Below are 16,175 nucleotides of genomic sequence, written 5' to 3'. Positions count from 1 at the left end.
TAGTATTTAATATATTTATACTTTTTGAAGAACATTATGTGATTTCTTTTTTTTAAAACAAATATCGTTTAATTTCTTTTTGTGCTTGTAATTAAATAAATTAAATATAATGGTATAAGTAATTAAAATCAAGAATGTAACTTATAGTGTTTATAGGCCTAAAAATACAAGAGTTGATCTTTAAATTAGGCTAAATATGAAAAATGAACATTCTTTGTTTAGATACTTATTAATTTAGCAAACAGAATATCATGCATATACAATTTTAACATAAAAGTTTAAAAACGATATTAGACCAAATGCTCAATAGTAAATAACATGTAGTCTACATTATGTAGATGAGAATATGGAGTAAACTTTTGCACAAGTCTCTTTGACCAACTTTATACAAGAAGGTAAGTAAATATAATTAAAAAAACTTTTTTAAATTCATAATAAAAAAAAAATTGTCAATGGATGTTTAGTTACAGAAAATTGAATTTTTTTGTACATTCATACAAATTATATACGATATTCAATATAAATTACGAAAATATTAGAAACTTAAACGAATACAGTATTTTAAATATATCTCATTGCATTAGATGCTTGACTGTAGTAACATGAAACATATTAAAACATAGGAATTTCTGTAATGTATCATCCTCTTTATTAATAATATACACCTCGGAGCTAATGATTCATAAATAAAATTCTGTTATATATATTTTTGTTCATGTTTATTAACAATTTTATTAGCATAGTCAGTGTTATATCTGTAATGATTATGAATTCAATGAAATTTATAATATCCTAAAAGCTTATTGCAATCGAATAACAAGTTCCTATTATTAACGTATTTTAAGTAGTTTACAACACAATCATATTATTTATAAACCTTAGAAAAAATTACGTATTTATGAGCCAATGGCTTTGAGGTATTATATTAAATTATTACAATGATAATGTATATAAATCTCATTGTTGATAATCTATCAAACAAATTACTGGCGTTTTTAGGTGATGCTTAAAAAATATATTGCTTAAGCATTTTAAACGGGTATATATATTTTCTTTTTGTAAATTTCAATAGTGTTAAAATATATCACATTTAAATGCCTAAGTTTTACACAACAATTATAATAATCACATCACATTTATAAATGTATCATTTATAATGTAAGCATTAGGACTGACTTTGTTTAATGTAATATAAGTATTTAAATTTTAGCACTTAGATTAAATGCTGTTCCAATAAATGGTTTAATTGTTATTAATATAAAACGATACATTTTGTAATATTTACATGTGGTATGATATTTAAAACGTTATGTGTATATATTTATATATTTTTTTTTGTCTATACCGACACGAGAATTGTGTAGCAATTACATAATACCGAGTATTGAATAAAAAAATGAACGTGTAACGTAAAATAATAAAATTTTCCATTTTCTTTTTTGATATACATATTTATGTATATATGAGAATTGTTATTTAACGTTTACACAACTTAAAAAGTTCAGTAATAATAAGTTTTAGTTTTAATTAAAATCCAGTTATACTTCTTTTTGTTTAAAATTTAAAGGAAAGCAACATGTGCTGGAAGGCAAAAAAGGTGAAGCTCAAAACAGTTGCAATTAAAAATAAGAATTTTTAATGGCGAATTAATAATGGATAATCTTATAAATACCAAAGGTATTAAACCAAATAAATTAGTTCTAATTATTTTTAATAAATCAATTTCTTTGCAGGAAAGAAAATCAATAATAAGCGTGAATTGCATTTATTTTATTCTACAATTACATCCTTTGAAAAGTTGTTATTCACAAAGCAAAATATTCAAACATTAGTAATAATTGGTCAAAGGAATATTACCTTTCTGAATGCAATTTCGGAATTAATTCAGTTACAAGAATTATGGATTGTTGAATGTGGAATTAAGGTAACAATATAATTTGGATTTAATGAATGAATTATTGTAATGTTATATTCGTTTAGGATATACCAGCTTTTAAAGAGAATTGTTTACTGAGAAAACTTTATTTATATTCCAATGAACTACCTTCTATACCAAATCTAGAAGCTTGTACAAATTTAACTACTTTATTCTTGTCAGGAAATGATATATACGAACTGAAGGTACTCTTAGTTTGTTTCTAATTTTTTGATGCATATATTAATTAAAATTTATTTTATCATATTAATTTGAACAGAATATTGATAAATTAATTTTATTGCAAGAGCTTAATTTGGCCAATAACAAATTAGAAAGAATAAATAAAATTTCTTGGAAGAAGTCTGAATTACATTATTTGAACTTGGCAGGAAATTATTTGTGTACTATGAAGGTATGTCATAGCTGAGTAAATATTTACAATATTACGAAAAATAATATCGATTTTTTAACTGCAAGGATGTACAGAATCTATCACGACTTCAAAAACTAAATTCATTAGTATTTGGGGATCCATTATATGGAGATTGTCCTTTGGTAACACTTTGCAATTATCGTATATATGTTATCCATTATGTTCCACGTATTAAAAAGCTAGATCATTACAATATATGTGAGAAAGAAAGATATTGTATCAATCATTTTTTCAAGTATTTATAACATTTCCTATCAACATATAATATAATTTTATGAAAATTAATGATTAAATTTTTATTTTTAGGAGGCAATTAGCTTATCATAATGTATTATTTTATAAGCAATTAAATGCACACTTAAGTTTATTAAAACAGAAATATAAAGAACATGAGAAAGAAATGCTTCATTTCAAAAATCAACTTTATACAAATAAAATAAATAAAGTATATAATACTTCAATTTAATGAATTTTTGTTTAACATAACTCGTGTTAATCACTTTCTATTTATTGCATAGAAGATTCAAAATTATTCTAAAAATGAAACATACGAAGAATTGCAACATATAATGCTAAAAATGGAGTCAAATAAAAAGCAACTTGTACAAATGAAAGAAATGGCAAACATGCAACTTAGAGTATATTTTCCAGCATTTTTTAGAAATAATTATGTACTATAATATAATCTTGTTTATTTATTTATTAGATTTTGCAGCAGCAGTTACTTACTAATATGAAGTACTGTGGAAATTTAAGTTTTATTGAATACAATGCATTTCCTGAAAACACAATTACTCAATTATGCAAACGGTTTTTAGAAGAATCACTGTGTTCAGTTATAAAAGGGTATGCAACACATATTTCTTATATTAATAACATATTATTTAAATAACAAAATTTTAATAACTTTCGTCATTTATAGTGGCATAGGCATAACAGGTTTAAAATTACATAAAGTAGTAAAAGTGTGTAATAAAGAAATTGATCAGTTTAGTAATTGGAAAAATGAAGATTTACAGTCAGATGAATGCAGTACTATTTTAAAAATTTTAATATCACCTGGGGTAACAAATATCCAAAAATGGCCTTTTAATTTCTTTAAGACTGATTTACTTATTAAAGTATTCACATAATAGTATTTATTAAGTTATATAATTTTACAACACAGAGAAAGATGTTACAAATATCTTTTACTTGACAGAAAGAATTAATGGTAACTAATTGTTTGGCAGTGGCAGATTGTGATTGGTTGAATAAAATATTTTCAACTAACGAAGATAAAAATATATTAAATTTATATAATGTCTGTGAAAAACGACGCGTTTGTATACTTATACAGACACCAATTTTCAGTTCTTCTATAAAGTAATAACGATGTCAATTTTAATAATTTTCAAATATAAAATGTAATGTCTTTATACAGAACAGATAGTGCTAATAACTATTTGCATATGAAGTATGCAAATTATTGGAATGATTCAAGTGAAATTTGCCAGGTGTTTAAATTAACAAATGCAGATATCAGAAATCCCATGTTTGTTATAGAATATGAATACATATTGAATGAATCAACAAATGTAATTATTTTTTTATTATCGCAATTTAACTATTAGTAGATAAGCTTCATGTGTAATAAAAACTGTATAACTTGATTTATAGGAAGACAAATATGAAAGTTCGGTTATACCACCTACAGTAAATGAATTTCTGCATGTATGCTTATCTAATTTTAATATTGCACAATATATTAATATTAATGAAAGAGTGCAGTTACATAATCTCAGAAAAATATGTATTTGTGGACAGAAGATAAATTCAATTGATATGGATTTGGATTTACCTAACTTAAGAGAACTTGATATTTCATTTAATCAATTAATTGAATTCCCAAATTCAAGCTTTATGAAGAACGTGATAACATTAAATATTAGTTTCAATAACATACAAATCATACATGTTAAAGAAATTTTACCCACATTGCAGGAATTGGATATATCATGGAATTGTTTAATACATTGCTTTCAAAGCATTCAAGTTTTTACAGCTCTTATACCCAACATATCTAAATTGAATATATTTAACAATCCTTTTAAAGACATTATTGACCCAGAAGTAGCTGAATATTTAATACACATATATTTGCCAAAGTTACAGTTTATTAATGAAATTAAATGTGAAGATCTTGATTTATCCACATATTATTTCCCATGTGCATTTAATATGTGTAAGCTGAGCAACAAACGACGTAATAAAGTAATGTTTTTAAAACAAGGTATAAGAGGACAAGTGAAACTAAAAGAAAAGAAAGCTTTTAATCGAGCCAAATATATTCACATATCAAAAGATTGCTTTACAGTATACAATATTTTACAAAATGGAGTGAATATTCAAGAGTTTTGTGCTACATGTTGTTTATTAATAACATTTCCTGTAGTAAAGCCTTTGAAAAATTTAATTAAACTTAATCTTGGGAGTAATTTTATTTCTGTATTGGATGTCTTCACTCAACAAAATTTTCCAACATTAAAATACCTGGATTTAACTAATAATTTAATCACAAACCTAGAAGCAATGGGATCATTTCACACATTACAAGAGTTTTATTGTGGGAATAATGAAATAGAAAGCCTCGTGCAAATAGATAATGTTAAATCATGGAAAATGTTATATATTATAGATCTTTGCAACAATCCAATAAATGCAGATACATTATATAAAAAGTTTATTATATTTCACTTGAGCAATGTTGAAGTAAGTAAAATATTTCAAGTATTATTTTATTTTATATAATTACTATCAATGATATAATTTTTTAGTAGTATATTTCTGGAGAATCTGTACAAAATATAGATATCTCTGAAGCAAGATACATATTTGGCAACAAATTAGATAAATATGTGCTAAATGGAATATATAAACCTGATCGGCTAATTAATATTACACAATTGAGTCTGGTTGGTTGTTCTTTATCAAAGGTATGCTGCTCATTATAAAATTTTATAAATTACATATAATATTTATTTTATGATATTTTAATAGGTGGATCTTTCTTCTGAATGTTTACCATATTTAGAGAGCTTAGATCTCAGTAAAAATCAAATAACTTATTTATGGGGTCTTCATTCTTTTCAATATTTACACACATTATGTTTAAGCTACAATTGTCTTGAATCATTTAATGGAAATAATTGTGAGAAAACTAACTGTACATTTCCAAAATTATATACTTTATTATTAGATCATAATTACATTAAATCAGTGATGAATATTACAAAGCAAATATTACCAGTAATTAAACATTTATTTTTAAACAATAATTATCTTCAAAATATTAATGGTAATGTCTCAAATATTAGATTATATTTTATTATTTAGCTTTCAACCATAATGTACTTATCTAAAATATTTAGAAGTAACTCAGTGTTCTACTTTGGAATCTTTAATTTTGGATCATAATGAAATTGAAATGCTAAACATTGATCATTTTATTGAGAATGACAATTTAAAGCTTTTGTCCCTTGAGAATAACAAGATAAAATCCTTAGAATTTGCAAAACCATTAACAAAATTAGAGAAACTTTATGTTGCTCATAATTGTTTAACAGTAAGTAAAGAAGAATACATATCACATAATAAGATCATTAATATACGATGTTATTCTTCAGAATGAAGTTGAAATACGGTATTTATTATTATTGAAAAATTTAGAAGAAATAACAATTGAAGGAAATCCTTTATACATAGAGATAAATAAAGATAAAATAATTATTCCAAATTTTGAGATAAAAGAAATTGAAGAAATTTGAATAAATATGAAGAAGATTATGTATTATTTGTATTTTTCATACTAATATTCAATAAATGGTGATTGAAGAGTTTCATAAACTATCGTTTATGTACATAAGTACATAAGTAAGCTGCGTAGAAACTCGACTCTAGAAAAATGGCTCAAACCACCGAGAAAATTATTGAAACAGTTCTTTGACAAACTTGTATTTTAAATGGACCGCCATAAATTGGCACTAGCGCCATCTATCCAGAAACCGTGGAAACTACTCGACAAATAGTTTCCTCGGTACCCCGATAGGTGGCGCTAGTTGAATAAACGACTACTATACTGTGGTAATAGTCCATAACATGACTGCATGACGTGCAATCGCACGCGCAGTTCCACTCAGGTGGCGAAGGAAAAGAGTTAATTATTCATAAATTTTCTCAATCGCTCTATTGTAATATATAAATAACAAAAATAATAGTAATATGAAATCGTAATAATGTCTTTCTAACACGGTTAATTTTGATTTTCGTATAAGTCTATTTAAAAAAGGTTCAACGAATAAAACGCACATTTGACATTTATCTACTATGACTTGAAACAAGTAGGACTTACATGATTTTAATAAAAAGTATGTGAAGATACATGTGTCATTAACAGGTAACTGTAATAGTAGATATATTAAACTGTTCAGTGCAAGTACGTACAAACAACGCTAATTGACAACTAATCAGTTGCAATATACATGCCTCGTAAACGGAGAAAAAAGTTAGATATATAAAACTACGATGACAAAAACACGCAAATTAAAACGATAAAGTAATAAATTTATCGAGCTTCTGCTTTTATAGTCGAAAACGGTAGATAAACGATGGCACCCACGAAAGATAAATGGGTGAGGCGTTTTATTATTCCGGAAACAACACGGCACAAGAAAGGGTTTACTATTTACAAAGTTACATCTGTGGTATGATACAGTAAATTATATTTTTTATTATACGTATATTACAAATAGTTACAATTAATATTTTCAATTATTTTTCAGGTATTTTTAAAAAGTTCTCACGAAGAAATTTCTAAAGTATCTGTATGGAAACGTTATAATGATTTCAAGAAACTTCATTCAGAATTACATGTTCTGTGCTCAAGATTTCAAATTAAAGAACCTTTCCCATCATTTCCAAAGCCAAAATTTTTTGGCAGATTTGAAACAGAAGTTATCGAAGAAAGAAGGGAATGTGCATTAAAGTTTTTAGAATTTATAGGAAGACATTCGTACTTATATTCTAGTGATATTTTCATAAAATTCTTTGAAACTAGTCATGCGGATTATTATTTAAATGATTGTTCACAATCTCTTAGCTCTGATACATCAGCAGAGGATGATCATAATACTTATATAAATTCTGTGCCTCCTAATGATATTGTTTCTCAAAATATTCTTCAACCTAAAAGTATTCAAGCTTCATTAATTAATCCATCTATCCCTAAGGATGAAATGAATCAATCTCAAGAAATATATAAATCTAAAGAACAATTTCCAGAATTGAATGATTTAACATATAAAACTGAGAATGAAAAATCTATAAAAGAAAATACATGTAATAATTTTCATGTTAAAGATGATAGTTTAAATAAAATTACATCTAAATTAGAGGATAATCAATTAGTTTTTAATAAAAATAACAATTTGTACAAAGATAAAAATCATAATATTAAGAATGAAAAGGATTCTATAATTGTTCAAACATCAAGTAGTAACATTACAGTTGATAATGCTGTTGAAGAATTAAATTTTTCGATAATAGCACACGATGGTACTGATCTACCACAGACATGGCCAGAATCTTCACAATATATTTTAGTTGCAGCTGCACATATGAGTGCAGCTTTTAGACACGAAGATCTTACCGAATATGAAGAAGCATTTACTCAGTACAAAATGGGAATTTCTAGTCTGCAATCGGGCGTTGAGTCTGATTCAAATAAAGTAAGGGCGGAAGTAATAAAAGAAAAAATATCAAAATATCTAGAACGTGCAGAAAAGCTTTATAACAGATATTTAAATTGTAATGTTTCATTACTGAATAAACCTGTGTCAGAGCTTCAATATTATAAAGTTCTAAAAATTATGAAATCAGTGATGCTTGTAAAAGATGTTCGCCTAAACTGCCTCAACATTGTAAAAGTTCGTACAGAATATTGATTATAGTTTTTGTGATATTACGATGTCCTTGAATTAAAATTAAAATTTAAATAAATATACTTTAATGATTTCAGACTATAGAAAAATTATCTACAAATAAAGGAAGTATAAGTGACTACATATTACGTGGTCAAATACCATACATGGTACGTTTACACGCCTGTGTTGAGACAGAAACTACGATATTTCTGATTTTACAGCATCTGAGGTAATTATTAGAAATAATTATGTAATTATTTAGTAAGATTATTTAAAATATAATCATTTAATTCTGTTATAGTCGCGGAAAATTATGGGACTTTATAACATCACATTACAATACTAATAATAATAATAAAAATTGTAATAAAATAATTATGGAAAATACTGTTGAAGAAGCTATTGATGATAACATTATTTTAAGAAAAAGTGGCATACAAAATGAAGTTAAAGACAGTAATGTAAAGAAGAGTTCGAACTTTATAAGTACAAATCCACAAGTACAAATGGAAGTACACTCGGTAACGATAGATGAAAAATATGAAGAATATAGTGATGTATCTACTACCCGATTATTAGAAAAAGCACAAATATTATTGCAGTCGGTCAATGCAACTTTACAAGAAAGTAATTCCGTCGTAAATCGAATACGCGAATCAGATGGTTTGATTAACCATCAAGGTAATACCTCATTATTAAATCTAAAAAACAATGTACATCGATCTAAAAACTGTAACGAAGTACTAGATGTTAATGATGTCTCATTAAAAATTGACGATATAAATGATGAAAAGTTCACGAAGGAAGAAATACCTGAAAAAAGTGTGATAACTTCGAATTATTCAACACTATATAATATTAAAAATTCCAAAAGTCAATGTAATACCAATAAATCATCTTTAAGCAACAGTTTTGATAGAAGGCCAAATGATTCTTCGACAGATAATTCAAAACCGGTCGATACACAGTTTACAGTAGACTATAATTGCACTGATATTGTTACAAAACAATGTGAATTAAACAAATCAATGGAGATCTGTAACAAAACTGAAATAGATAATTATTTCATACCAGATGATCAACAAATGCAATATAACGACATGACGTTATTGATGGACTCAACAAAAAACAACATTGAGGATAATGAACAAGAGCTTTGGGCAATACCAGAAAATGTAATCCGTCTTTGGGCTGCTGAAATACTTCTAGCACTGGAAGCATTGCATCAACAAAAAGTTATAATTTTCGATTTAAAACCCGATAACATATTACTCGATGATAATGGGCACGTGCAATTAACGTACTTTATACCTCGTCACGACGTAGATCTGTTGAAATACAAATATCCGTACTCGGCTCCTGAATTATATACATTTTCACCTATAACTCCTCTTACTCCAGCTACAGACATTTGGAGCTTTGGGGTTATTTTATATGAATTAATAGTTGGCAATGTATGTAGAAATAAAGATAAAATTTTATTAATAGTTGTAAAAATATTATACATCTATGATTTTTTTATTGCAGAAATTTCAAGAGAAACACCCAGGTATATTTCAACCACATTCCATACTTAACATTCCTGGAAAGCTTACAGAAAATGCAAAATCTTTGCTACATAATGTAAGTTTCTAAGTCATATTAATTAAAAAAACAATCTATGTTAAACCATACAAATTTTCAGATACTAAAGTATGAATCAAATGATAGAATGACAATACCCGAAATAAAACAACATCCATTCTTTAAAGATTTTAACTGGTCAAGTTTGGTAAATACTCTTTAAGGGTATAAAAGTTTTATGTGTATTCCATTTTAATGGAATATATTAGTGTTCCAAAGATTCTGAAGCGAAGTCATAAATAAACTTATGTAGGTTACAATTGAGTGAGATTGGTTTCTACTGTTTTAATTTTATATTTATTTTCTTCCTGTTCTTTCACTTCTAGATACTGTCGACATTCCATCAACAAATCTAGTTGTAAATATTACGTTAGCGTTGTTAAACATTCCATCCTTTAATGATACAACAATAAACTGTGAACGTTTAAAATGTCTTTTCAACATTAATCCAATGTTCTCTGTATGAGAAAGATCCAAGGCGGCGTCAACTTCATCCAAAATGTAAAGAGGCGCAGGATTAAATAAGAGCATAGCCAAAATCAAGGATAAAGCTACCAAAGACCTTTGTCCTCCTGATAATTCTCCTAATGATTCTTTCCAGACACCAGAAAATGCAATTTTTATTTCTAAACCATCGATAACTGATTGATTTTCGGGAGGCTGTAATTTTGCATCAGCTCCAGGTAACAAACTACTAAATATCGATCCAAAATCTTTGTTTACTTGTTTCCAAGCTTTAAGTAATGTCTCTTTTTTCTTTTCATCTAGATGTTTAATTGTTTCTAATATTTTTCTTTTATCGTTTTCAACTATTTTTTTCCTTTTTATCATTTGATTATATTGCTCTTCCTCTTTATCTAAAAGACTAATAGCCCGAGTATTAATATTTCGACTTAATTTGTCGTGCGTAGTCTGTAAATGATGTACCATCTGTTCCATTTCATTAGGTTTATTAACTTCAAAATCGTAAATACCACCTGCTTTTCCAAAATAAATCTTATCCTGTTCAATCCACTCGTATTTTCGTTCAAGTTCTACTACTTTTTGTTTACAATCTGTAGCAGTCTTTTGAATTGAATTAATTTCATGATTTAACGTTTTAATATCTAATTCTGCTTCTTTACTTTCTTTTAATATTTCTTCCTTCCTATCGATAAGCTTTTGCATATAAGCGTTTTGCTTGTTGATAATATTTTTCTTTTCTTTTATTTCAGATTGTATACGTTTTATATTATTATCCGCTTCATCTAACTGTTGATTTAACGCAGTTGCTTTTTCTCGTAGTACATTCAATTTTTCTTCCGATATCACTAACTGTTCCTTTCCAGTTTCAATACCTTTTTGTAATTCTGTGATTTCTAGTTTAAGTGTTTCTGCCTCTTGTTCCCGCTTTTGCCACTCTTTACGACTATTTTCAGCTTTTTTCTTTAATTTTTCTAGTTCATTTTTGGCTTGATTTAATTGTTTCTCAAGAATACTCGATGCATCTTTCAACTGGTGCTCTAATTCTTTAGCGCGTTTACTATTTTCTTTTTCAACTTGTTTTGCTACTTCCATCTTTTGTAACAAATCCTCAATATCCTTTTCCAAAGAATCAATTTCATGTTTTATAGTATAATATTCTGTCTGTTCTAATTTTTGCTTTATCGTACTGATTTCACAATTTCGAAGATCGTATAATTGTTTTAATGACATGTATTTTTCTGCGATACTATTTATGTTTGCCAGAGTGTTCTCAATATTTTGAAGAGTCTGTCGTTTATCATTTAATTCGTTTTGAATAGTTTTCAGCTCTTCTAATTTTAAAAGAACCGATCCTGTCTTTAGTTGTGCACCACCTGATAAAGTACCAGCAGGATCCACAACATCTCCTTCTAAAGTGATACACTTCTTTTTTATATTCTCATGAAATGCAATTTTTCTAGCAATGTCAATGTCTTTGCAAATAAATATCTGCCCAAATATCCAATTCATAGCTGATTTAATTTCTTGGGGAGAATCTATAAGAGATAGCGCTGGCTGAACATTTTCTACACCACCTATCTTCTGTGCCAGATGAATTATCTGATTATCCATTGGTCTTCCATTTACTTTATTCAATGGAATAATAGTAACACGTTGTTCCAGTTGACCATGTTGAAGTAGTTTCTTGCCATTAATTTCTGTGTCTACTATTATATTATATAGCCTTGCTCCTGCAGCAATATCTAAAGCATATGCTGCTCTTCTATCTTTAATGGTAATTAATTTACATACAACTCCTTTCACAGATCTGTTATCAAAATTAGGTTCAGGCTTTTTATATTCAAATCTGATTCTAGGATACTGTGATTCAAAATGATCTACTTTTTCTTGCAATACTCTTATTTCATTTCTCAATACATTTCTTTGTTCTTTTAGTTGTTCTACATATCCGTCTTCGTAATTTAATTTTTTTAATTCATTTTCCAAATTTTTCACTTCTTTCTCTTTATTCTCAAGATCTTTACTATATTTTTTATGTTGATCTCCAGTGTTTTTCATATCTGTTTTCTTCTTTTCTAGTCGCTCTTTACAAAGATGTAACGTCATTTCACATTGTTTATGCTGTGTCTGTGCTTTTGTCATATTTTGTTTAGCAGTTATTAATTGCTGTTCTAAGGTTGCATTTTCACCATCTTCACTTTGTAGTAAACCAGAACTGACTTTTTGGAATTTTTCTTGTGCAATCAGTACTGCATTACAATCCTGTTCATCCATTTCTTTTAAGTTTTTGAATAATCCTTCAACTTTAGCATATTCTGTCTGTTTCAATGTAAGAGCATTTTCATCCTCGATTATATTAGCCTTTAGTTGCTCTACTGCCTTTTCTGCAGCCTTAATACTTTCTTTATTACTATTATTTTCAGCTGTTAATTTACAGTGAATTTTTTCTGCATCTTTTAACTCTTTCTCTAAAACTTCTAATTGACCTCCTGCTTCCTAAAAGAAACAAAATAGTTTTAAAAAAATATACGGAATATTTATGTTTCCAATTAATATACATACTACATCCTTCTTTTTTGCTGCTTCATCAAATTCTTTCTCAATATTTTTAAGTTCTTTTTCACCAGTCATGATACTTTTCTTTTTTTGTTCTATTTGATCTATAACAATTTGTACACTTTTTTCTGCTTTTTCACTTTCATTTAAGGCTGTAACATAGCGCCAAGCAAGACAAATTCTTTTACAGTGTTCTAATTCTCTTTCTACACGTTGATATTCTACATATTGTGTTTTTTCCTCTTTCAACTTTGCTAACTTTGGACCTATTTCTTCGTTCAAAATCTAAAATAAAAGTCATCGATTAATTTACACACCATAAAGTTAAATGAGTAAATTCAAAAAATAGAACATACATCATTTATTTCCCTCAATTTACTGTCCTTCTTTTCAATAGTTTTCAAAGCAGCTTCTTTCTTGTTTTCATACATTCGTGTACCTGCAGCCTCTTCTATCATAGACAAAATTTCAACAGGTTTCATATTCAAAACTTTTGTAATTCTTCCTTGCATTATTAAAAAATGAGGATTGTTTACATTTAATTGAACAGAACAAAACATGTCGTGTACACGCTTATTTGGTACATTAGATCCATTGATTAAAAATTTATTTTTGCCACCAATTATAACCTGCCTTGTGACAGTAATTTCTTCATGATGTTCATATCCCATAGGAGATGAATTTCTATCTCTATTGTCAAACGTTATAGTAACACTGGCTTTCTTAATACCTGCTTGGCCAGATTTGTAAACTAAATCTTGTAATGATGCTGCACGTACCTGTAATAAATAAAGGTAACAGATTTTTTGTAGAACACGTGATATATTAATGAAAAATAATAATTACAGCAAGCAAATCTATACCTGGCCAAGATTTGTAATACCCAAAACAAAGCATATTCCATCCAGGATATTTGATTTCCCGCTACCATTAAATCCTGTGATTGCATTAAATTCTTTATCGAAACCATTTATTTCTATTCTTTGTCCATATGACTTAAATCCCTCCAATACCATAGACTTAATGTACATCTTAAACTTGAATTAATTACAGACTTAATTATAATTATACATCTAAAACACGCGAATGCACCCAAGCCACCTAAAACAAATTCAAATTCTTGGCATTGACCAGTATAATCCAGTATAATCCATTATTCTAGAAAATATAGAGTGGAGGCGAGTATTAAAGGGTGGAAACTTCTTTTTTATTTAAGTTCTTGTGTTTATTTCTAAATATTCATTTTTACTCTTTCAGCTTCGTTGAAAGTGAGTAATTTTGAACGAAATCAATCATAATTTTTTAACACAAAAATATATTTTAATAAAATATAATAACTAGATCTTTACTAAAATTCCTAGTAGAAATACCATTTGATTTAGGTTGGGTTGGGTTAGATTAGGTTAGGTTGTTGCGCATACCATTTGAATTCCAGTCAACATCAAAAAACGTATTTAAATTTTCGAAGTGTTACCCATTTTTTTAAATACGTTGCAAGGGTATAGGTAAGATTATTATTTCAACAACTTTTTGTATTAGGGTAACAAATATTTTAAAACCTATGAAAAATTAATGTTAATTGCAATGGTAATAACGTTGAGATAATTATAAGGTTATAGCGAAATGTCATAACGTAATTATTATGTTATTAGAATCAGTATGAACATCCCTCCTATTCAACAACCAGGAACAATGGGAGTAGGACAAATGACTCAACCTGTAAATCCTCAAAATCCACAGCAGACGCAACAACAGCAGGTTCAGCAGCAACAACAACAGCAACAGCAACAACAAACACAAGAAAAACTTGACAATATTTCTAAAGTTAAATCATTAATTGGTCCATTAAGAGAATCATTAGCTATAGCCCTTAAAACTGCAGCACATACACTGCACCAAAATAGTTTAGTAGATGTTGGATCACTAAAGGGCATTGACCAACCTGATCACCGTTTCAATAAAAATATGGAAGAATTTTATTCTATTTGTGATCAAATAGAATTACATTTAAAGACCTCTATAGAATGTTTATCACAGAATTCCAGTTCTTTAAGATACCTACCAGTGGCTGTCATACCAACCCGTACTGATACTGTTAGTGCTCAAGAAGGACCTGCTTTAACTTATCCTCAATTCTTGATGACTGTAAGAGCACAAGTTGCATATGTTCGTGAAATTCATGATACCTTAGTTTCTGCAGCTCATTCAATAGCATCTGGTGAATAATTTATTTTTCTTGTATAGTACATTACTTTTATTACATTATTAAATGAGACTGTAAGCAATAAGACTAAAGGTAAGAATATTTCACCTTTATTTATGTAATTAAGTATTTAATATACACATTTGATTTTGTATATACTACAAAAAATTCTAATAATATTATTACATTATGAATAAATTTATATTTTTTTATATTTTGAGTGATTATAAGAATATATAAATATGTTCATGTCTGAAGTATTGTTTTTATTTTTCAGTTTGTTAAAGCAAGTACTAAGTGTGTGTAATCTGTATACTTTATTGTTTAGAGCATAAAGTCTTGACAGAAATGCAAGGAAATGTTAATGAGCCAATTTATTACTTACAAAGTTCATAAATTTATTCCATACAATTTTTATTATATTCTACATTACTATTTCGTTACAAATATTAAAACGTGGTTTCTAACATAGAAACTGTAATCGATGCACCGATATAATTATGAACACCTAATTAGTGAAATATTTCACTCATTATTTGTACAAATTGAAACATATTTTTCTTTTAGCTATCTCTCAATCAATTCGTACTCTGTTAAAACGAGATATACCAATATAAATGTAAACAAATGTTCATAAAACGAGGAAAATTTAAATACAGTAAGAAAAAAAGCGGCCTAACACAGAGAGCCGCTTATCAGCCGTATGTTTTAGCAAGCACGTAGAAATAGGAAGGATATACCGGTAAAAGAGGGAGGGAGGAGAGGCGTGCAGGAAGCGCTACTGTCAGTTGGATTGGTGTTTTGTCGCGGCGCGCCGAGTGATCATTTGAAAAGGAAGGACCACCTCTGTTCACCATATTTGGCAAACTTTCCCTAATATGGTAACGTCTACTTCTAAATATGGCAGCCGGGGACGCCCTCTCGTTGATTCTGGTGTTACTCCGCGTCGTGTTTCCACAACGAATTTTGGAATATCGAAGCTGCGTAAAAGTTATTTGCCGCCGAATCGATGACCAC

The 16,175-nt window shown here is 27.9% G+C and overlaps 3 protein-coding genes across 13 annotated transcripts; 2 read left to right on the top strand and 1 right to left on the bottom strand.

Moving 5' to 3' along the window:
• The first annotated feature begins 41 nt into the window (after positions 1-41).
• Positions 42-6,383, top strand: LOC117602107 (uncharacterized). 5 transcript variants are annotated; one of them, XM_076691642.1, is made up of 17 exons: positions 42-395; positions 1,568-1,625; positions 1,734-1,924; positions 1,981-2,121; positions 2,196-2,330; positions 2,396-2,586; positions 2,658-2,796; positions 2,870-2,989; positions 3,058-3,197; positions 3,274-3,472; positions 3,553-3,716; positions 3,775-3,928; positions 4,011-5,102; positions 5,171-5,326; positions 5,391-5,688; positions 5,762-5,955; positions 6,017-6,382. In XM_076691642.1, exons 2-17 carry the CDS (start codon positions 1,577-1,579, stop codon positions 6,155-6,157), a joined length of 3,504 nt encoding a protein of 1,167 aa, XP_076547757.1. In that variant the 5' UTR covers positions 42-395; positions 1,568-1,576; the 3' UTR covers positions 6,158-6,382. The 5 variants fall into 5 exon arrangements, with proteins under 5 accessions (XP_076547757.1, XP_076547759.1, XP_076547756.1 ...); XM_076691644.1 differs by having other exon boundaries at positions 1,568-1,677; positions 6,017-6,381; XM_076691641.1 differs by having other exon boundaries at positions 78-1,625; positions 6,017-6,383.
• A 126-nt stretch (positions 6,384-6,509) lies between these two features.
• LOC117602109 (mediator of RNA polymerase II transcription subunit 29) lies at positions 6,510-16,079 on the top strand. Of its 7 annotated transcripts, XR_004580881.2 has the most exons (7): positions 6,511-7,093; positions 7,172-8,314; positions 8,407-8,540; positions 8,613-9,765; positions 9,839-9,934; positions 9,996-10,183; positions 10,261-12,527. XR_004580881.2 is itself a non-coding variant. In XM_076691646.1 (6 exons), the coding sequence occupies exons 1-6, from the start codon at positions 6,998-7,000 to the stop codon at positions 14,764-14,766; spliced, it is 2,781 nt and encodes a 926-aa protein (XP_076547761.1). In that variant the 5' UTR covers positions 6,510-6,997; the 3' UTR covers positions 14,767-14,905. The 7 variants fall into 7 exon arrangements, 3 of the variants coding, with proteins under 3 accessions (XP_076547761.1, XP_034175564.2, XP_076547762.1); XM_076691646.1 differs by lacking the exons at positions 9,996-10,183; positions 10,261-12,527 and adding an exon at positions 14,608-14,905 and having other exon boundaries at positions 6,510-7,093; XM_034319673.2 differs by having other exon boundaries at positions 9,996-12,527.
• SMC2 (structural maintenance of chromosomes 2) lies at positions 9,771-14,093 on the bottom strand. Its single transcript, XM_034319656.2, has 4 exons — positions 13,819-14,093; positions 13,312-13,734; positions 12,962-13,240; positions 9,771-12,895 (listed from the first exon to the last, which is right to left on the bottom strand). Exons 1-4 carry the CDS (start codon positions 13,984-13,986, stop codon positions 10,232-10,234), a joined length of 3,534 nt encoding a protein of 1,177 aa, XP_034175547.2. The 5' UTR covers positions 13,987-14,093; the 3' UTR covers positions 9,771-10,231.
• Positions 16,080-16,175: the final 96 nt, after the last annotated feature.

The sequence above is a fragment of the Osmia lignaria genome, chromosome 13 (assembly GCF_051020975.1).
Source record: "Osmia lignaria lignaria isolate PbOS001 chromosome 13, iyOsmLign1, whole genome shotgun sequence".
Lineage (NCBI taxonomy): Eukaryota > Metazoa > Arthropoda > Insecta > Hymenoptera > Megachilidae > Osmia > Osmia lignaria.
Note: the sequence above shows the minus strand (reverse complement) of the source record. Positions and strands in the feature narration are given on the sequence as shown.